Raw genomic sequence first — 22,146 nt, 5'->3', positions numbered from 1 at the left:
CAAGGATGAGTGGTTGCCAGGAGCAAAGTAAAGAGGAAATAGTGTGCTGTGGTCCCAGTATAAATCAGGCCCTGCACACCTGCTCTAGTATCCCCTGGTGTCAGGTGGGCAGGAATGGTCTTACCTATCCAGGCACTCAGCACATAGGAGACTTCAGCTAGGCCCCTCCCATACATGCCTTAGGAGCAGGAAGCAAGACTAGCTTGTCAGGCCTAACCTAAAGGCATACACACATATATTACACCTGGGAATTGAGCACTCAGAAGGCTGTGTGCAGTCTTGTGCTACCTCTTGTACTTGCATACCTGTTGCATGCATCTTTGTGCACTTATATGTATGTATATGATTATTCTTCATAAATGTCTCTCTTTTGCCCCGCAGGCTACTGTTTCACTCTCAGATGGCACACCTGCCCCCCAACTCCCAGTCCATTTCTCCACCCAGATAACTGGAGGACCATCCCCTGACAACACTGCAGTGGACACCAGTGACCATGGTGTTGTGACATACAGGATCAACATCCCCTCTGGAGCAACAACAGTCACTTTTATGGTACAAGAATCTTTCCTGCTCTGGAAGTGGGAAAGGGACAGACTTGCCAATTCAAGAATGTGGGAGACGGAAGGAGAGTGGTTGGTAGGGAGAATAGAGGAGGGGAACACAAGCCCTAGAGCAGGGGTATCCCATCTTGTAAAGCCTGTGGGCACTTTTGGAATGGGGACCACCATAAAATGGCTGCCGTGGCAGGAATAACCATAATCAAAATGGCTGTAATATAGGCTGAGGTCTGTCACAAAATGTTGGAAGATTACAAGCAGGGCTCATTTTGAGGGGGAACACGCAGGAACACAGTTCCAGCAGTTCTCCAAAGAGGTCACATGACAGTTGGCCCCACCCATCTGACTCAGCCATTTGGGGCCCGTTTCGGCCTGGATTGGAGCCAAAATGGCCTGGATCGGGCCTCTGACGGGTGGTTACACACTTTCCCGCTCAGCAGCAGCCTGATCCTAACCATTTTGGAACCCTTTTCAGCCATTTTCAGCCCCTTTTTGCCATTTTGGGCCCAATTTCAGCCCCGAATGGCCAAGATTGGGTCCAAAACAGCCAGGATAGGTGATGCCAGGTGGTGTGGCATATGCAAATCAGTTATGCCAAAGATGCACTTGTGGTGATGGCAAGGGGCATGGCACATGCTAATGAGTTATGCTAAGGAGTTATGCTAATGAGTTCCTCCAGCTCTTTTTCTATGAAATGACCCCTGATTATAAGTCGAGCATGTTCTTATGATGGAGGCAGCTGTTTTTGAATGGGTGCTTCCTGCAGATGCAAAGTGTTGCTTCCTTGGCTCTTCCGAAGCACCTTCTGCTTTAATAGAGTGGAGGTAAGCCAGGAATGGCTGGCTGTTTGCTTTGGGGAAGAAGTAGGCTTGCCAAGTTCCCCTAACCCCAGTGGGGCATTCCTGCCGCTGCTCAGCTGGGTGGCAAGAGAAGAACGAGGAATGAGAAGGGTGATCATCAGCATCACTGATGTCATTGTGCATCACTGACAATGACATTACATTGTGGTGAGTCTGCTGCTAGTTGCCAGCCTCATGCTGGTGACCCTAGGAAAAAGGGCATGGACCCAAGGAAACACATTGGTGGATGCCATGTTGGGGATCACTGCTCTAAAAAGAGATATCCTGGGTTAGATCTTGCAATCATTAGAAGAACCTGATGGTCACAGACCTTTCCCATGTTCCTCTCCCCCCTTGTAGTCTGAAAGTCATGGGACTCTCATGGACAAATAGTCAAAACGTTGCATTGTCAAGGGGGAAGGGGATAGGGCTGTCAGGCATGGTCTAGCAACCAGGGCGGGGATATGGTGGATGGCTGCCAGCAGTGGCATGATGTCACTTCTGGGGAAAGACAGAACTGATGTCATGCCTCTCTTTGAATTGCAGAAAATCTATACCGATTCCTAGGAAAGATCTGTCATCACTTTGAGGTGACATCACACCTCTCTAAGAATCACTGGAAACTCTATGGAAAATTGGAAGTCACATCATGCCATTAGCCCAACAACATTTTTTAAAAAAAATTTGGAGCAGGGGGTGGCAGATCCCCTGGCCCCAGCAGGGTTCTGGAATGGCTGGAAGGGGACGAAATGGCCTTTTCTGCCTCTTTTGTCAGTGTAGCCGATTTCTTTGGGGGAAGCTATGACACTTAAGTTATAAAACTTGTACCACTTTATCGGATCTTTGTAAGTCTGCCACATGTGTCTTTGTTGTCCCACATAGATAACGGCGGGAACAGAGTCTCCAGCTGAAGCCACTCTTACTGCCACAGTCATGAAGTCCCCAAAAGGCAGATACTTGATCATCGACAGCCCAAAACACCTAGACTTGAACCCTGGAGAGACTCTCAATTTGGGGCTGAAACACGTCGGACCAGAGGACTTCTCCAACTTCTACTACATGGTGAATCCTTGATGCATGGTGATGGGCCGTATTATTCCTGGCTGAATGAAACTCTTAGATTGCCAGGACTTGTCATCTCTCATCTTTTGACCCATGCTCTACCTATTTTATTTATTAAAATATTTACTCCGCACCTTTCCTTGTGGCTCAAGGCAGCTCACAAATTATAATTTAAAACATCACCCTTTAAAAACCAACAAAGTAAAACTGCAAATGGAGAGGGTGTGTGTTAAAGTCACAAACGACCTAGGGTGATGTTATCACAGAGTTTAGAAGACAAGCAAGGAGCTGTGGTGGTTTGCCATCACTTGGATCTGCGTAGCAACCCTTGGCCGTTTCCACACGGCTCCCTGCTGCTCGTAACAACCCGGAAGATCGCGCAAAAAACGCAGAAGATCGTGTTTTCTCGCGCGAGATTTGCGCGACGTCACGTGACATTGCGCAAATCCCACGTGAGAAAACGCGATCTTCTGCGTTTTTGCGCGATCTTCCGGGTTGTTACGAGCAGCGGGGAGCCGTGTGGAAACAGCCCTTGTCTTCCTCAGTGGCTCTCCAGCCAAGTACTAACCATGGCTGACCCTACATAGCTTCTGAGCTCTGAGGAGACTGAGCTAGATGGGCCTATGTAGGCTGCTAAAACTCCAAATGCCACCTTCCCAAGATACCTGCAATTTATACCCTGTTAAAATCCCTGGCAAATATAATGGCCGTGCTACGCCTCCTAGAATGTTCTAAAGATGGAGCCCTTCCACCTCTTCAGGGAGCCCATTCCACAAATTGGGAGCTGTAATAGAGAAGGCGTGAACTCTGGTTGATGCTAGGTGAGCTATTTAAAGAGAGAGGATGGCCAGTATGTGGCAGACTAAAAGCCATACTTAGCTTATGGGGATATATGGGAGGAGACGGTCCTTCAAATATCCAGTGAGTCCCAGTGGTGGGATGAAGCTCAGGAGTTCTTATTCACATAAACGTATATAAAATAAATATTTGTTTGTTTACTTCATTTGTACCACACTTTTCTCCTCAATGGGGACCCAAAGCGGCTCAAAACATTCTCCCTTTCTCCATTTTTATCCTTACAACAACAGCTCTGTGAGGTGGATTAGGATGAGTGTGTGACTGGTCCATATTCACCTGGCCAGCTTGCATGTTAGAGGTGGAATTTGAACCTGGCTCTCCCAGATCCTAGTCAGGCATTCTTCCCATTACACCATGTTGGCTTTATATAAAATAATAAATGTATATAACATAAAAACATAAAGCCTTTCTGAGAGTGCATAACCCTTGTTCCGCTGACTGTTACTCTGCCAGTGTGACTGTGGTGTGCAAGTGAACAGCAAAGCATGTGGGGAACACGTGCATGTGGGGAACATGTGCATTCCCATGCAAAACACGCATAATTCGTCTTGTGCGGTTTGGCTCTTAGATTGATTTAAGGACGTGAAAAGAACATGTAGTACAATCATTCCTGAAAAATCCATCAATATGTAAGATTAGCATGTCAGGGCAAATGGTTTTTATCTCATTTTCATCCTCAAATATAAATGTCCTATATGAGGGGAATTCAGTATGTGGGAAGCATTCAAATATGTAATACCACTTACAATCCAGAAATACATATATTTTGCAAAAATAAGATTGGTGCTGTCTAGTTAAAACTGCATTGCTTTCAACACCTGCTCATGTGAATTGTCCGTTTGCTTCCAGGTTTTGAACAAAGGGGATATTGTCTCTGCCAGCAGTGTGGCTCGTGGCTCCTTTACTGTGGTCCCCGTCCGCATCACCCCCAACCTGATGCCGGCGTTTCGATTTGTGGCCTTTTACCGCGCGGGAGACGAAGTTGTGGCAAACTCTATTTGGGTGGATGTTGTTGACAGCTGTGAAGGGAAGGTGAATAGAACTTGAAATGAGTTTGCGTTCTTGAGGAATCTTTCCCAGAGACCACTGCTGAAGGCTGTGGGATCGATTTGTATGTTAGATACTTAGTTTGTTAATTAGTTACAGTCTGCCTTTCTTACCGAGTCTCAAGATGGATTACACAGTGTAAGTCAATGCTATCAATAGGATGACATGTAGCTTAACCAAAAGTGGGGTCAAATTGGCCACAGGAAAGTGGAAGGAGGATTGATAAAACTTTGTTTTTAATTTTCTAAAACTTCATATTCCTTCTACCCCACACCTATAATTCCCCTGTGGTGTTTCATGCCCTTGCTCCACTTGTATTTTTTAAAAATTACAGTTTAAAAACTTTGATGGTGTTGGGGTCATATTTACCCTGGGGAATTCTGCCACAGCCCCATTGGGCCATATTGGAACATGAGTGAGTAGACTTTCCTTTCCTCAGTGATTTTTGATACATTTAAAAATGCCATTTCCCCCACACCAAATACCCAGCTCTATATTGTTTAATCCTACCAATACCATCAACATGCTAGTTAATGGAGCCAGCTTGATGTGAGAGCAGTGGCATTTTTAAATACGTAGGGGCCACCACCATTAAGTCTTGCTAAACTTGGTCTCATCTTTGTCATGGCTGTATAAGGATTACCAACCTCAAGGTAGGGACTGGAGTTCTCCTGGAATTACAACTTATCTCCAGAATACAGAGATCAGTACTCCTGGAGGGAACAGTAGCTTTGGAGGGTGGACTCTGTGGAATCACATTCCCACCGAGCTTCCTTTATCCCCAAATTCTACCCTTCCCAGATCATCAGGAACTTCTCAAGCTACAGTTGGCCACCCTAGGGTGGATGGCAGCCTTTTTTTGGCCTCTGGCCATCAGTAGTAGACTCAGGATAGAAACATTAGTAAGCAATGGATGGACAATGACACTCTCTGGCTTTTTTATAAAAGAGTGAAGAATTGGTGTTCTGTCCAGACCAGGCCTATGCAGAAGTACTTTGGCCTAAGCTCAGTGATTTCAGTGATCTTAGATTAGGGGGGGTCAGGTCTCCCACTGTAGCAGACTTCCCAGCCCAGGCCCCCATTCCCTACAGCAGCTTGACAGGCAGGGAGGGGGTGGAGGGACTCTTTGATGTCATGTCAACACATGGCATCACTTTGAGAGCAAAACCTGAAGTGATGCCCTCAGATCAGTGTGGTACTCTAGGAATCTCCTCAGAATCTATGGTTATTGGTGGTTTATTCACAGGTTATCCTAGAGCATTTCCCCAATGTAATGATGTCACTTCTGGTTTTGCTCCAAAAGTGATATGTGTGGGTGCAATGCCAAAGAAATTAATGAAAGCTACCATAGCTTAGTCGTTAAGTAGTTGAGCGGCGAATCAGCAATCTGCTGGTTCAAATCCCACTACTGCCATGCAGAGTGGCCTCAGGTAAGCCATTCCTCTCCAGCTTAGCTCCCCAGCTGTATTATGGGAATGATAATAACATTGATTTTGTTCACCACTCTGAGTGGGGCACTAATCTGTCTAGAAAAGCAGTATATAAATGTAGTCATTATTATTATCCCTGCCCCCCACCGGCCTATAGTGGCAATCCTATTTTAGAAAGGTGTACCCTCTGCATAAAAGTGTACTGTAAACAACTAGTGTGGAAGCAATCGGCAACCATACACATCTAGCATGCCAAGGAGACAGGAGAAGGAAAAGGGGTTTGTAGCTGCCCAGACTGCAGGATGAAGGGCAGCTGAGACCTGGAAACAAGCATGAGTTACGAAGTGGGAAAGAGAGCAAGGAATGGGCGTATGAATCACAGAGAGTGGCTGGGGTTTTAAAAACCATTTGCAAGAGTGTCAAAACGGTCCCTCCCTAACTGTGTCCCTCTGATCTGCAGCTGCATCTCAGCACATCAGGAAACACAGATCAGCTGCGACCCCAGGACATCCTGAAACTCACCGTCACCACTGACGAGAGATCTTCTGTCTCTCTAGCTGCTGTGGACACGGCTGTCTATGCCCTCAATCGGAAGAATCGCCTCACTCAGGGCAAGGTACTGCCATCTTCCTCCCATGCCTCTTCCTTGCTTTCTGGTTTCCTGGGCAATAATCAGGGGTAGCAAAACAAAAAATGAGTCCAGCAGCACCTTAGAGACTGAAATAAGTTTATTTGGATGCTCCGTAGCACTGTGGAAGTGCATGTTACATTTCTCTAGCAGGGCAAACAGCTACTGCCCATAGCCATTTTGGGTCAGGAAAATGATGTGTGTGTGTGAGGGGGAGCGTAAGCCCCCTCTCCCCACATGCCCTGGTCCTGATCTGAGTTGAGCTGCCACAAACTTGGGAAATGATTTCCAAGCAACATGTATTTGATTACCAGGATGCAAGGAAAATAGTTAGGCCTTCAGTTAATGCCATTTCAGAAGGAAGGTAGAAAAAAACCAGTTGATCATCATCATCATCATCATCAATAAAATGTACATGCCGCCCCTCCAAGGACCTGCTTGGGGCAGCTCATACCCCAAAAGAAAACCAACAAGCCAATAAAAGTAAGTCCATAAAACCCTGGACGAGATGGGCTACCTGCATAAATTCATGCAGCATTGACTTCCTTGGGATGGCTTGTAATAAGAAGGAGGCATTTTTAATCTATCTGTGAAGAAAGGGACACCTATACAGCCACATCTCGGTCCAACAGAGTAAAATTGTATCTGTGAACCGAAGGCTGCTGAGCTAGGTGCAGATATGATTACCTTAGGAAGTATAATTTGTAGCTTTGACTCCTCCTTTGGAGAATACCACTGAACATCTGCATCTATGCTGGCTGACTTTTTGTCCTATTATGAACATTTGTGACAGCATAAGGAAAATTGCTTGAGGTCCAGATACTTTCAGAAGTCTTTTTGTTTGATTTCTGTTCCTCTGTGTTGATCTTTCTACCCAATTGCAAGCACCATTCCAAACACTCTTCCATTCATTCATATCCACCCTCCGTTCATTTCTTACCCTCTTTCTTCCTGGAACCAGGTTTTCCAAGCCATGGGAAGTTATGATCTTGGCTGCACAGCTGGCAGTGGGGAAAACTCCCTCGGTGTTTTTACTGATGCTGGACTCTCCCTCCGTGCGGGGAACCTGAACAGCCCACTCCGAAAAGGTGAAGTGCCAGGGCTGTGAGAAAAGTGTGCAGCCTGGGACTGTGACCGATGGGAAATTCCTGTTGCATCCCAATCTCATTACCCCACCTTGTTCTTTTTGCTCCCACAGCTCACGGGTGCAATGTAGACGTTTCCCGGAAGAAGCGTTCTTTGGAGATCCAAGTCCAACTCCAGGAGAAGCGTAAGTGACAGGAGGGGAAAGGAGGAGTGGTGGAAATCAGCACATGCACAGAGAAAACCAGGCTCCCTCTCCCACATTCTGGCATGTCTTTCCCCCTCTCTTTCTTTCCAGACAAAAGGGAAGGACCTAGAAGAACGGGCCTGAACTTGTGTAAAGCAGAGCACAAAATACTGGCATCCTTTGGCTTGTTCTTCCTGCTTCTCTTTTTGCAGGCATCCACTCACCTCTGCCTTCTTTTCTTTCCCATCCCTCCGCTTCCAGTTTCCAACTATTCAGCCTCCCAGTTTCAGAGCTGCTGTCGGGACGGCATGGTGCTGATCCCCATGCCCTTGTCATGCGAGCAGAGGGCCAAGCGGATCGAAGGAGAGTGCCGTGACGCCTTCCTCGACTGTTGTCGATACGCAGCTGAACTGCGACGCAAGTCTGGAGGAAACCGTGGTCTTGCTCGGAGTGAGTAGAGGGACTGGAATTGGCTTTTAAACCCCTGCTTGGATTGGGGAAAGTCCTTGCGACCACGAACTACTTTCATCCCAGCTTTTTGCCTGTCGTGGAAGATCTCTGATAACGTGCGCCTGTAATACAAAATACTTTTCACTGTGCAAAGTGTTTCTCAAATGCTTTCCATTTTCACCTACTTTGGAAAGGTAGATGAGAATGAGAGTGACTTTGTCTAAAGCCAGAGAAGGGATACGGTCATGACAAACTGAAACAAGATTTAAATTGGAGTTTAGTAGACAAAATTTTTCGGGGTATAAGCCTTCTTGAGCCAAAGTTCACTTCATTAGATACAAATGAGAATGAAGATCCATCAGCTCTTATATCCAGGCCAGAAGGTGGGAGAGGTGTAACCAAAAAGGGCCAGTTGGTGTCAGGATGCAGAGGCACAGCACACAGTGTAAACTGTTTGATTAGAGCAAGAAGATATGCACCGAGGTGTAGCTCTGAATCCAGACTTCAACAGGCCTTTTTTTTTTTGGAGAGCCATATCCACAATGGATGAAGAGGAGCGCAAGTGAAAATGAGGTAAAGGACCCATGCCCCGGCAACTTACATGTTTATGAAAGTGCTGAGAACACAGATCAATCTTTTAACCTCTCAAATGTATTGTCGAAGGCTTTCACGGCCGGAGAACGATGGTTGTTGTGGGTTTTCCGGGCTGTATTGCCGTGGTCTTGGCGTTGTAGTTCCTGACGTTTCGCCAGCAGCTGTGGCTGGCATCTTCAGAGGTGTAGCACCAAAAGACAGAGATCTCTCAGTGTCACAGTGTGGGGAAGATGTTGGTAGGTGAAATCACACAGTGTGACACTGAGAGATCTCTGTCTTTTGGTGCTACACCTCTGAAGATGCCAGCCACAGCTGCTGGCGAAACGTCAGGAACTACAATGCCAAGACCATGGCAATACAGCCCGGAAAACCCACAACAACCAACCTCTCAAATCATAAGAAAATACCTTCTTAGTGGCACTGTGGTGTAGCAGCAACTGGAGCACTGAAGGGAGGAAGGAGGCGTAGGTTCAAATCCCCCAGCCAACCACAAAGCACACTGGATATCTTTGAACTAGTCAATTGAACCTCCCTCACAAGGTGGTTGTGAGGATAAAAGAGAGGGGAAGAGAATCCATGTGTGGTGTCCTGAAAAATAAGACACAAATCTAGTAGCTCCTTTAAGGATTAACAATATTCATTTCAATATGAACTTTTGTGGGTCACAGCCTACTTTGTCAAACAGACATGTGATGGAAAACTGTACTAGGGCAGGGGTGGGCAAATTGCGGCCCGCGGGCCACATGCGGCCCGCTACAGAGTTTTTTGTGGCCCGCCAAGACAGTAGAAAAGTGTGATAGGGTACATTCCTCATTAAACTGATTCTAAAATTAAATGTGCTTGCAGCTATAGATGATATGAAATTAGCACAATAAATAAATTGAATAAAACTACCACTATTTTATTTAATTTATATTTATTGATTTTTATGATACAATTTATACCTTTTCTGAAATGCAAAGTAAACTAATGAATGCAATCATTTTAAAAGGTGCGGCCCTCCGCTAACCTCCGCTCCCACAAAGTGGCCCCCGAGCCAAAACAATTGCCCACCCCTGTACTAGGGGATTTTTATGGGGCAGGTTGTTTGGGTGGGGGAGTCAAGATGTGAATTCCACTATGAGCCTTTCATAGAATCATAGAGTTGGAATTGGGCCTTACAGACTTAATCCAATCCCCTGCCCAATGCAGGAACAGCCTAAAGTATCCCTGGCAAGTGGAAACTTTTAATGTGGAGAGGAAAGGGAGGATTTGATGTGTCCTGAACTCTCTAGAAGGAAAGGCGGGATAAACAAAATGCACAGAAATATAGTAGTATTCCTCTATGAACAGTAATCCTCATGCTGTGGTGCATGGCGTATCTTTGCAAAGATTAGGTACTTGGAACACCCAGGCGACATGTTGTCACTCTCAGCTTGGGATCTCCTTTCTCCATATAGCTGAAGCTGAAGAGGAGGAAGAGGATTTCTTTGATGAAGACTTCATTCAAGTCCGGAGCTTTTTCCCTGAGAGCTGGCTGTGGAAAACATACACCATGGAGAAGACAAAGACGTGAGCTAGCAAAGGAACTTTCCATAGCTTCCCCTCCCTTCTGTGTCCTGGTGCAGGGTATCAGATTCTGGGTCTCAGGCAACTTTAGGTCAGGAGGCAGAGTTGCAAAGCAGATGTTAAAAGTTCCTGGGCCCCGATCCGAAGGGGGAGACCCTTCATCACAACAGCCAGGCGTCCAGTCAAGCAGCAAGGCAAGGTAGCTGTGTTGCCTACAAAAAAGCCTATACAAAATTATAATCCAAAGGTCTGTGTGAAGTTTTGGTCACCATATCTCAAAAAAGACATTGCAGGGTTGGGAAAAGTACAAAGAGGGCCACCAAGATGATTATGGGGACAGGCTGAAGAGTCTGGGACTTTCTGTTTAGAAACAAGACAACTAAGAAGGGACGTGAGAGAGGTTCATAAAATTATGCGTGGGGTGGGGAAAATGGATAGAGAGCTTTTTCTCCTTCTCCCAAAATATTGGAATTCGGGGGCACCCAATGAAATGGTTGAGAATTAAGTTCAGGTCAGACAAAAGACTTGTTTTCTCGGAGACTGATTAAAATGGAGAATTTGCTGCCAGGGAATGTAGTGAGGGCACCGTGGTGATCCATTGCTACCACTCGGGTAACTCCTGAAAACACCTAGAGTGAACCAATGGGAAAGTGCCCTTCCAGTTCAAAATCACGAAGTAACAGGGTGGGAACCCTGGGAAAACACCTTATCGCAAGCTATGTAGCGCCCAAGCAGGCTAGCATGTAGGGATTCAGAGAAATATCTCAGAGAAACATATTGTACTAAGGAAGCCAAAAATGTTTTTATAGAAAGAAGGCTTATTATAGAAGAAAGGGGGTAGGGAGCAGCCATGTGAAATTTAAGCATCTTTAAAGGGGGATTAGACAATTTGTGGAGGATAGGGTCTCTCAGCGGCTGCTAGCCATGATGGCTAAAGGGAGCCTCCACGTTCAGAGGCAGTCTACCTCTGGATACCAGTGCCAGGAGCCATCATCAGGGAAGGCCTCAGCCTCTGTGCTCTGCTGTTGGCCCTCCATAGGAATTGGTTGGCCCCTGTATGAGACAGGATCTTGGGCTAGATGGACCCCTGGTCTGACCCAGCAGGGCTCTTCCTGTCTTTTCAAGGTTCCCAGTTTTTTTCTAGTATTCTCCTAGTATTCTCCTGCGGCACTGTTCTCCACCTTCCCCTGCGGCACTGTTCTCCACCTTCTCCTGTGGCACTGTTCTCCACCTTCTTCTGCGGCACTGTTCTCCACCTTCTCCTGCGGCACTGTTCTCCACCTTCTCCTGCGGCACTGTTCTCCACCTTCTCCTGCTGCACTGTTCTCCACCTTCTCCTGCGGCACTGTTCTCCACCTTCTTCTTCCTTTTGCCTCCCGCAGGGAAACCATACCGCTTCCTGACTCCATCACCACCTGGGAGATACAGGCAGTGAGCATGTCAGCTGGGAAAGGTAAACCAAACCATGACCTGTTTCTGACAAACATTGAACCCAACTCACAAATGCCTTCTTTAATTATCTTTTGCTTCCCCGTACATCCAGATTCATTTTCATCCACTTGAACAGCTCCTCCTTTTTTTCTAACCAGTGTTCTTCTCTCCTCCTTCTACAAATACCCAAGTCAGGGCTGCTGGTATGGAGACCAGGCTTGTAGTTGAGATGGGTGATAAGAGGGTGGACCATCTTGGACAGCATGTTGCAAGGCCTAGTTCACACATGCAAGAAAAATGAGATGGAAACAAGGGTGGGCTGAAACTCAACCCCATAAAGTTCTGCACGTGGGCCGTGCATTGATGGGTTCGAGAATCTGGCTCATGACCCTCGATGGGTGGTGCTTGTTGTGCCCATGCTGATGGTGAGGAGTCTGGGCACGGTCCTGGATGCTTCCTTATCAAGGGAGGCCCAGGTTGCAGCAGTTGCCAGAACTGCATTTTTCCTCCTTCGTCAGATCAGTAAGCTCACCCCCTACCACTCAACCCATGACCTGCTTGCAGTGATCCAGGCAACCCGTGTTCCACATGGCTCAGATTTGGGTGGTGTGGGGCCTAAATTGGCTCCAAATGGAGCGCAGGGACACTCCCACAGCCAGCACGACGGGTGGGAGCGCGCCCACAGTGCGCGCTCTTGATGTGCTTGCTGGTTGCGGGCAAGCTCCAGGAGTTTGCCCTCTCCTGCCAATTCCTGGGCGATCAGTGGATGAGGGGACAAATCCCCGGGAGTTTGCCCATCACCAGCGGGCACCTGGGAACCCTACCCTTGACCCCTGCTAGTACCTGTCATGCCACTTTCTGATCATCCGCAGGAATGGAAGTGGAGTACAGCAGAGAGCATAAGCACAGAAGATAGCCCTGTAACCACCCCTCCATTAACTTGCCTTGCCTTCTACTGAATCAGACCATTTGGCCCCTCAAGGTCCATATTATTTACTCTGACCGGCAGCCGCTCTTCAGGTTGAGGCCTTTTCACATCACCTTTGAATCTTAGGTCTTCTGCGTGCAAAGCAGATGCTCTAACATAGAACCACGGTCTGTCCTCCCAAAGCAACAATCTTACCCCCAAGTGTTCCTGTTCAGGTACTTTGGGTCTGCGTTTCCAATAGTAAATTGAACATTAGTCAGGTAGCTAGCAACCAATGGTAGATTACAGCACTAGGTGGGCAGCATTTGCACTAGGTGGGCAGAGTGAGATCTTATTAATGTTATGCCATGGGTCTTCCGCCCAAGGGGTGGCTTTCAGTCCAGTACTGAAAGTTCAGGACTCTAGTGTCTGTGTGTTTTTAAGGTCCATGTTTCCTATGGACAAACAAACAGGAAAGACAGCATTCCATCCATCTGTCCATCTATCCTTCTTCCCCTGTCTTCCTTTCACCAATGATCGTTCGGACTTTCATTCTCAGGGATCTGCGTCTCAGAACCTCTCCGCCTTAGAGTCTTCCAAGATTTCCACATCTCTCTGAGGCTGCCGTACTCAGTGAAACGGTTTGAACAGATAGAGATCCGTCCAGTTTTGTACAATTACCAGCCTGTTCCAATCAAGGTAAGAGAAAGCTACACAACTTTTCCTCCTTGGGATGGCCCTTTGCTGAGTTTACAGTCCCGTGACCCAATGTGACAGGACAAAATTTTCTCCCCTCTTTATGATCTTCTAGAGCACAAACTCAAAGATTAATTTAATTTAATTTATTGGATTTATACTCCGCCCTCCCCACATCAGCGGGCTCAGGGCGGATAACAACACAATTTAAACATATATAAATGTCATTAAAAATTATAAAATTACTATATATTATCATTAAAATTACAACTATGCAAATATAAATATATATATTGTATATTTATATATACAACTATGCAAATATAAATATACAAGTACAATATACAAATATAAATATACAAATATAAATATACAATATACAATATACAAATATAAATATACAAGTGTTCATTAGTCAGAGCTGCGACTCACAAAAATGTGAGCTGCGACTCACAAAAATTCACAGGGCTTCTGTGGGCCTTAATCACCTAACACTTGTGAACTAATAATTTTAAGAGAATTAAAAGTGGTTTGAAACACATGCTTCATTTCCATATTTTTTTCTCTTCCCCCCCCCCCTCTTACACACATGCACACACACATCTTTAATCACATTTTCAGCTGTGGTCAAGAGGTGTGCTGGTCTGTGAAACAATGCAGAATTCATCAAAGCCTGTTTACCACAGGCAAAAGTTGGGAGTGAACAACACACTGCAAGCAGTGATCCCTCTTTCAAATCACCTTCAGCTCTGAAAATAAAACTAGCTCTTGAATCCATTGGAGAATTTGCATGGGCACAACGAAGAGGCTGATTTTTGCTGATGCCCCCTCCATGGCAGATCTCTGACTCCTTGCTCATACTGTTCCTGGGTGTTCCCTAAGCAGAACATTGGGGACCTTTTGGAGTGCAACAGGAGGAGGGGAGACAGGAAACCCCTACTATCCACAGAAATCTTCTAGTAGATCCACACCATCAACAGTCTCTAGTGAAAGACAGGCCTGACCTACATGCGTGGTTCTCAGTTCTACAACTGTACTGTTTTGACTGCAAGTGGAGGGGGTGCTTGTTTGAATATCTCCCTCATGGGGGAAAAACGGCCCTCCCTACATGTAGAAAACTAGCTTATTATTTTCACTTCAATTATTCCCCATTTTTCTCCCCATTGGGGTCCCGAAGTGGATTACAACATTTTCCCCTTTTCCATTTCATTCTCAAAACAATTATGTGAGATAGGTTAGGCTGAGACTGTGACTGGCCCAAGGTCACCCACCCAGGAAGCTTCCATGTCAGAGTTGGGGATTCAAACCTGGGTCTCCCAAATCCTAGTCTGACACACTAAGTACTACACAGAGCTGTCTTTCCCTCTATTAAAGGGTAGACCTGCATTTCCCTGTTAATTTTAAGTATCCATGGACAGGGAGAAATTTTTGTTGGGGGAAATACCAAACATGCAGTTCCCCATTCTCACCTGCAGTCTAAAATTACCTCAGGTTTGCCCTCATGGGTTAAAAATTGGCTTCTACTGATGAATCAGCCAAGTGTATTAAAGGTCACAACACTGAATTAAACATTTGAAAGTACTTAATAACCCAGATGTTCCCCCTTCCCCCTTTTAGGCCTTAGTACATCTGGAGCCTGCTGAGGGCATCTGCTCTCCAGCCACTGTGGGCCCAGCAAGGAAGCAGCAGGTGGATGTGCCAGCGAACTCGGCAGTCCCTGTCCCATTTGTTTTGGTACCCATGGGAACAACCCACATCCCCATCACTGTTGTTGCTCATGGCGGCTGGGGGGCTGGGGACAAGGTGACAAAGCTGCTACGGGTTGAGGTAAGGCTGTTCCTTGGCAAAAGATGTTCCTCCATTCCGCTAGCAGTTTTCATCAGAGCTCTTCAATTGGTGTTAGAGTTGCCAGCAGAGTGCTAGCAATCAGTGGGAATCTTTTGAGGGCGGAGAGCAATATTGTGGCATCACTTCCAGTTTATACCAGGAATTGACATCACAGTGCTTTAAGAATTCATCCAAGTCTGATGGACAAATTCCTACAACGTTGTGGTGTCACTTCCTGATACAAACTGGAAGTCATGTCACAACTCATTGTGCAGCATCACTCTGGGGCCCTGCTCCTTGTTCTCGCTGGAGCGAAGAGGCCTGGTGGGCTGGAGCTTTCCTGCTGCCGCCTAGGAAAATGGTACACTTACGTGGTTCAGAAATGAACATATCGATTCCATGCCCAAATTTATGTAAAGCTCATTACATTTTGGCAGACAGTGTATTTCACTGTGTGTATGTGTGCCACAGTGACTGGTCATTTTTTGTCTCTTGGGTTTGGGTTTTAATATAATCATATTTGTATCACACTTTTTCTCTTAAGAATCTCAGATGGGTATATGTGGGGATGATCAGTTTTATCCTGACTATGATCTTGTGAATTAGGCTGGGCTACTGGAATGACTGGCTCAAGGCCCACCCCAAAACCTGTTTCATGATTGACCAGGGATTCAAAGCCAACTCTCCCTCATTTGAGTCTAACCTGCTACCTGTTACACTGTGCTGGCTGTCATTTTGGCCCTGGTACACACACCCACACCTCCTCCATCTCTTTTCCCTCAACAGAGAGAGGGTGCCATTCAGGTAGAGGAATACACCATCCCCCTGGATATTACAGGTAGGAAAGGACAGCAGAGGTAAAAGAACTGGAAATGAATTTATGTGGGAGGTGGTATGCAATACGATTTGAATGTTTAATGTTTTTGTAATTTCATCCTGTTACCTTTTGGTCAAGAAAAATGATGAAGCATTTTAACATTGTGAAGGAAAAATTAAATCTTCTGAGGACCAGACTGCTTGTTATGTTTTTTGATGAGTTGGGTGTGGGTTCTCCAAATCCAACTTGTGTTCCCTGCAATCACTCAGCAGGGCCGTTTCCAGACGGCCCCCCGCCTCGCGAAACGTCGCGCGTCGTCGCGCGTCGTCGCGCAGAAAACGCGAAATATCGCGTTTTCTCGTGTGAGTTTTGCGCGACGTCGCGCAAAACTCGCGCGAGAAAACGCGATATTTCGCGTTTTCTGCGCAACGACGCGCGACGACACGTGACGTTTCGCGAGGCGGGGGGCCGTCTGGAAACGGCCCAGGTGGGGGAAAGGGAATTTTTAAAGCCCCCAGGAGCCCAACTGGGCATGGACAGCAGTGCAAGGGAAGGAGGGGCTTCCCCCCCACACACACCATTTTCTGAATCCAAAACACCAGGGGAAGAGTAGTTTGCCCATGTGCACTTCAAAAGATGGGCAAATTAGTCCTCCTTACACTGTTTTGGTTCATGTCCTCTTATACTGTCAATCTGAAATGTATCTATTACCCCACTTCTGCATAATTACCCTGGTAGATCAAATCAGTTTTATATATCACTCTTGCTTGGTGACTGTTATAATGAAATATCCTTTAAAGTAGCTAGATTCTGTGCCCAGGCATGCTTAATAAGGCAGAAGAATATGGCTTTGTCTTAGCAATTTTAATTAAGAACCATATTTTATGTACAGTATATTTTTATATTTATGACCTGAATTTAATGTATATGTCTGTCAATGACTTTGATTTTGACTTCTGATCTCGGATTGTAACAATAAACTGAACTGAACGAAAAAGGTGCAGAAGGGAGGCAGAAACCTTTCCTTCCCCTACACTGTTGTCCCAAGCTCAGTCAGGCTCCTGGGGACTTTAAAAATGTTCTTATAGGGTTGCCGGGTTGCCACTCAGATTAGTGGCAGGAGAAAAATAAACAGTTACCACAAAATTTCTTGTGATTCCTAGAGAGGCATAAAGTCACTTCTAGGGTCTCCCAGGAAATGATATCACACTATCAACAGTGGTGCCTCCTCCATGTCCTGGTTCCCCAGGACTAGTGCTGGTTGCCAAGCCCGTAACTTATGTGTGACTGCAGAGAAAGTGAGTTGATTCTGGGAACTTGGACCCGACTGACCAAAAAACATAATGTGTGGTTTGACCCTGAGAGAAATGATTCAGTGGAAGTACGATCACATTCATCATAATCCACAACCAGGTTAGGAAAGAGTTTCCCTCATGTCTGGTCAGATTATGCTAATGAAGCTGATTGGAAGGGAAGAGTCTACATTTTACAGGCTGCAGGTTGGGAAATTTCAGGAGATTTGGGGGTGAAGCTTGGGAAAGGCAAAGTTTGGGGAGGGAGTACAGCAGGACAGTGAAGCCATAAAGCCTGCTCTCTGAGTCTCTCTACACAATACTTTTGGTCTGTGTTCTTCATGTGTCAGGAGATGCAATGTTAGCCAAGAAGTGTAGTTTTAAGTGACAGAGCTGGCAGAGATTGCTCTGGAGGGGACGGATTCTCTGTGGCAGCCCTCCGCCACCTCTGGCGTCTCCCCTTCCAGAGCCTTTGCCCTGCCAAGGCTCAGTTAATTCAAAGTTTTAAGCAGCAAGAGTGGCAAGGTAAAAGCTCTGGAAGGGGAGACAGTCTAGCATGCCGGTGGAGGGCTGTGAGAGAATCTGTCCCCTCTGGAGTGATCTCCACAGACTGTCTTTCAAAACTATGCTTCCCAGCTAACATTGCATCTCTTGACATTTAATGGACACACGCCCCAGCGTTTCATGTAGAGAGACTCTGAAACTGAAATTTTTCCCAGGAGAACTATCTCTGTAGTCTGGAGATCAGTTGTAATTCTAGGAAAACTCTGCTGGAGATCAGGAACCCTACCTGAAATCACATCTACCTCTTCTATTTTTTTAAATCCTTTCTTTCCTTGAAGAGCTTAGTATAGAATATATGGTTCATCTTCCCCCAATTTTGTTGCCACAACAACCCTGTGAAGTAGGTTAGGCTAAGATGTGCGACAGGCCCAAGATCACTAGGAAGCTTCATGACTGAGTGGAGATTTGAACCAGAGTCTGCCCAGTCACCACAGTGGTTCTCACCAGGGCTTTTTTTCAGCAGGAACATGGGGGAACAGAGTTCTGGAACCTCTTGAAAATGGTCATATGGCTGGTGGCCCCGCCCCCTGATCTCCAGACAGAGGGGAGTTTAGATTGCCCTCCGCGCCGCTGGAGCGGCGCGGAGGGCAATCTCAACTCCCCTCTGTCTGGAGATCAGGGGGCGGGGCCACCAGCCATGTGACCATTTTCTCCGAGGGCGACCCACTGAGTTCCACCACCTCTTTTCCCAGAAAAAACGCCCTGGTTCTCACAACTGGAGGAAGGCCCGTAGAGCCTATGGTTGAACTGGGATCTGAGAGACCCAGGTTTGAATCTCCCCTCTGCCATGGAAGCTTGTTCAATACCTTTGGTCCAGTCACATACTCCCAGCCTAATTTACCTCACAGGGCTGTTGTGAGGATAAAATGGAGGTGAGGAGAACAAGGCAAGCCCCTTTGGGTCCCCACAGGGGAGAAAAGTTGGGTATCAATGAAAAACATAAATGAAATTTCGCTCGCCTTCATTTTCTCTGTTTGGTACAGATGGCCATTCCAAATCTGTGGTGATTTCAGGAGAGATGCCCTCCAATACCCTTCCTGATGGGGACTTCAAAATGAACGTTCGATTGACAGGTGAGGAAGCAAAACCCGGGCCTTGCGCCCTAATTTCACTCCCACTTTTAATTAACACTAAACCGCTGAACTGTGCATTTGCTTTGACGCAGGATCAGTGCCAGCTGACACTCTGGAGAGTTCTCTCTCGCCTGAGGGCCTGTCGTCGCTGCTGCGAGTTCCACAGGGATGTGCTGAGCAAACCATGGTCTATCTGGCCCCGGGGGTCTCTGCCATGCGCTACCTGGACCAGACAGAGCAGTGGCTAAAATTGAAACCAGAGAGCAAAGAAAAGGCACTGGAGAATCTTCGCACAGGTAAGGTGCATTCTGGGGTTCAGGAAGAAAACATTCTAGGGTATAGAGAGAGGCTGAATGTGCACTGGACAAATGCATGTCCATGCCTGAGATGACTTCAACCAACAGGGACATGATCTTCAGATTAGTACTCCTTTAGGCCGAAAGTCTGATTGATTTTGCAGCTGTTGTATTACTCTCAGGGCTTTTTTTCAGGGGGAACACGGTGGAACGGAGTTCCGGAACCTCTTGAAAATGGTCACATGGCTGGTGGCCCCGCCCCCTGATCTCTGGACAAAGGGGAGTTTAGATTGCCCTCCGCGAGGGCCATCTCAACTCCCCTCTGTCTGGAGATCAGGGGGCGGGGCCACCGGCCATGTGACCATTTTCTCCGAGGGCAACCCACTGAGTTCCACCACCTCTTTTCCCAGAAAAAAAGCCCTGATTACTCTGATAATTGTTTTGGTACTGTCTTCTTTTTTCAAACTTTTTCCCACTGTTTGGTGAAATCCCAGAATTGTTTCTTTCTTCCCTGGATTTCACCCAATGATTTCCCAATTCTGTTTCCTATGATAAACATTGCCCGTCCCTTTTTTCCTCTTTGTACCTATGCAATTTAAATTTTAAAGAGTTTGCCAAAAAGTAGCAAAGGATATGTGCTTGGCGGGAGGGACTCACTTGTCTTTTGTGTCACAGGCTATGAACGAATCCTCACTTTCCGGAAATCAGACGGATCTTATGGAGCTTGGATCAAAACTCCGAGTAGTACCTGGTGAGAACCAGCACTGTATAGGGCCTTGTGTGGGTCACAGTGTGTGTGCGTGTGCGGGAGCCTTAGGGGGAACATTCAGTGTCTAGAATTCTGTACTGAGGGACAAAGAATTCTCAATTTCTTGACACATAACATGTGGAGAATGAAATAAAACCACCAACACTTACTTGGAGATTTATTAAGTATAGTCCGGCTTTCTTGTTGAGACTTAAGGTAGATTGCAGTCAAAAACAAAATGATATGAATCGTGTGATACATGCAGCCAACAAAAAGTGAGTGAAGATTGGGATGTGGTTGTTTTGAAAAGTTGTTCTATTTGTTTTTACAATTTTGTTTTTAGTTTCATTTGGGAAATTTGTCAATCTGTCAGGTATGCCTGCTAGGTGGGGGCCAGACCTGCTGCCGACAATTAAAAAAAAATTTCACTACTGGACATGATGTGGAGGGTGGGGCTGGCCATGATTCACAGAGCACACTATAAACTTATTAGCACAAGGGTACTGCCATGTACCCTTAATGCTATGCCTATGACCCTCCACTTTGCAGGCTGACAGCTTTTGTGGTGAAAGTTTTGTCTCTGAGCCGTGAGTACCAGGCAGTGGATGAAGCCAAGACCCGTGAGTCAGTGCAGTGGCTGCTGGGAAAACAAAAGCCCAATGGCTCCTTCCACGACCCAAACCCCGTCTATCACCGGGAGATGCAGGTGAGCCCCCCCCCCCTTCCTGGCACTCTCATATTTCCAATTATGTGCTCTGCAGTATGTGTAGGCCTCAGTTCATGTGCTGCAGTTCATTGTTGCTTTGAGGCTACTATTGTGCGCCCTCTTGTTTTTCTTCCCTAGGGCGGTGTTGGTGGCCTTCATGGAGGTGTCTCACTTACAGCATTTGTTACCATCGCACTTAAACAGGCATTGGTCATGTATGAAGGACAGGAGTCGGAGAAGGAGGAACAGCTCAGACAAGTGGTATGCAGTAAGGGAAGGGGGGGAAAGCTTTATGCTCCTGCAGCCAGAAAGATTAATTCACAATGCCTAGAAATTTCAACTTTCATTTGCAAAAGGAGACGTTTGGAGGATGGGTCTAGCCAGGGCTTTTTTTCTGGGAAAAGAGGTGGTGGAACTCAGTGAGTTGCCAGTACAGGGGGTAACTCCTGGCGGGAGGTGGTGCCCCTGGTACCACATGCGAATGCACAAAGTGCACGCATGCCACAGCAGAGGACAATCTAAACTCCCCTCTGTCTGGAGATCAGGGGGTGGAGCCACCGACCTTGTGACCATTTTCAAGAGGTGCCAGAACTCTGTTCCACCGCCTTCCAGCTGAAAAAAAGCCCGGGGTCTAGCTTTTGTGACTGATCCGGTTTTTAAAAGGTATCGTTTTTAAAAGGTATTGACATATAAGAGAAAAAAATGTTGCAGCATACACTGAACAGGTTTGCAAGTGTGTGCTTCACACCCAAGAACTGGCCTAGTGCCAACAGTGGTGACTTCAGGGCTGGATGTTGAGGTGGAAGTCCAGGGCGCCATCTCACAGGCTCAACAGAAGGGTCCCCCGAAAGCAGGTTGTACACCTGAAGTATACATTTCACACCTTAAGTATACACTCCCATCTAAAAGGGTGGGGGGCTCTCATTAAGTTCATAGTCTGACTGAGACCTAACTGACCTAACTTAAGCACAATGGCTCAGTTTAGTGGCCATTAATCTAGAAATCCACATTCAGAAGAACCTCGCCTCAGCTACTTGCCCCAAATCCACAACTCCGCTTGTCCCACAACAGGGATCGTTGCTCAGACCAGCTGATTGTGGTGGTATATTGTTTCTTTTTACCAATATAAGCTAACCCTGGAGTGTCATATCTGCACAGCAATTTTATTCCCCTTTTCCCCACACGTTAACACCTCCTGTTTTATATTTCTTTGCCTGTGCTCCCTTTTCCTCACATTATTGTACTGTTGTTCCCACCTTTTAAAATATTGTTCCACAACTGTGAAGCCCTGGCTTCCTCTCCACCCACCCCTGTATGCCATACCAGATACCAGCAACAATTTGACTGGTGCTGGAAGGCTTGAAGCTGAAGAGAACAGAAGCTTGTTTCTCTGATTCCCAATCTTAACTGGGCTAAAAATGTAATTAACTAACCTGAAGCAAATGTTAGCCATTGTCATATATACCCTGTTTCCCTTAGCTATTAGGGTTTAATTCATTTTCTCCA

The 22,146-nt window shown here is 46.5% G+C and overlaps 1 protein-coding gene across 1 annotated transcript in view; it reads left to right on the top strand.

The window, feature by feature from the left end:
- The window catches only part of LOC129329360 (complement C4-like), a 65,875-nt gene that overhangs the window by 19,433 nt on the left and 24,296 nt on the right, over positions 1-22,146 (top strand). Inside the window, exons 11-27 of the mRNA XM_054978898.1 lie at positions 382-552; positions 2,279-2,458; positions 4,166-4,348; positions 6,254-6,409; positions 7,383-7,509; positions 7,620-7,691; positions 7,953-8,141; positions 10,175-10,286; positions 11,666-11,736; positions 13,181-13,320; positions 14,935-15,144; positions 15,931-15,982; positions 18,801-18,890; positions 18,983-19,186; positions 19,862-19,937; positions 20,484-20,640; positions 20,779-20,901. Of these exons, the coding sequence (XP_054834873.1) occupies positions 382-552; positions 2,279-2,458; positions 4,166-4,348; positions 6,254-6,409; positions 7,383-7,509; positions 7,620-7,691; positions 7,953-8,141; positions 10,175-10,286; positions 11,666-11,736; positions 13,181-13,320; positions 14,935-15,144; positions 15,931-15,982; positions 18,801-18,890; positions 18,983-19,186; positions 19,862-19,937; positions 20,484-20,640; positions 20,779-20,901 (2,313 nt within the window). The remainder of the gene's footprint in view (positions 1-381; positions 553-2,278; positions 2,459-4,165; positions 4,349-6,253; positions 6,410-7,382; positions 7,510-7,619; positions 7,692-7,952; positions 8,142-10,174; positions 10,287-11,665; positions 11,737-13,180; positions 13,321-14,934; positions 15,145-15,930; positions 15,983-18,800; positions 18,891-18,982; positions 19,187-19,861; positions 19,938-20,483; positions 20,641-20,778; positions 20,902-22,146) is intronic.

The sequence above is a fragment of the Eublepharis macularius genome, chromosome 4 (assembly GCF_028583425.1).
Source record: "Eublepharis macularius isolate TG4126 chromosome 4, MPM_Emac_v1.0, whole genome shotgun sequence".
In the NCBI taxonomy this organism is placed as follows: Eukaryota; Metazoa; Chordata; class Lepidosauria; order Squamata; family Eublepharidae; genus Eublepharis; species Eublepharis macularius.
The sequence above is the reverse complement of the archived record's forward strand: the minus strand, read 5'-3'. Positions and strand labels throughout refer to the sequence as shown.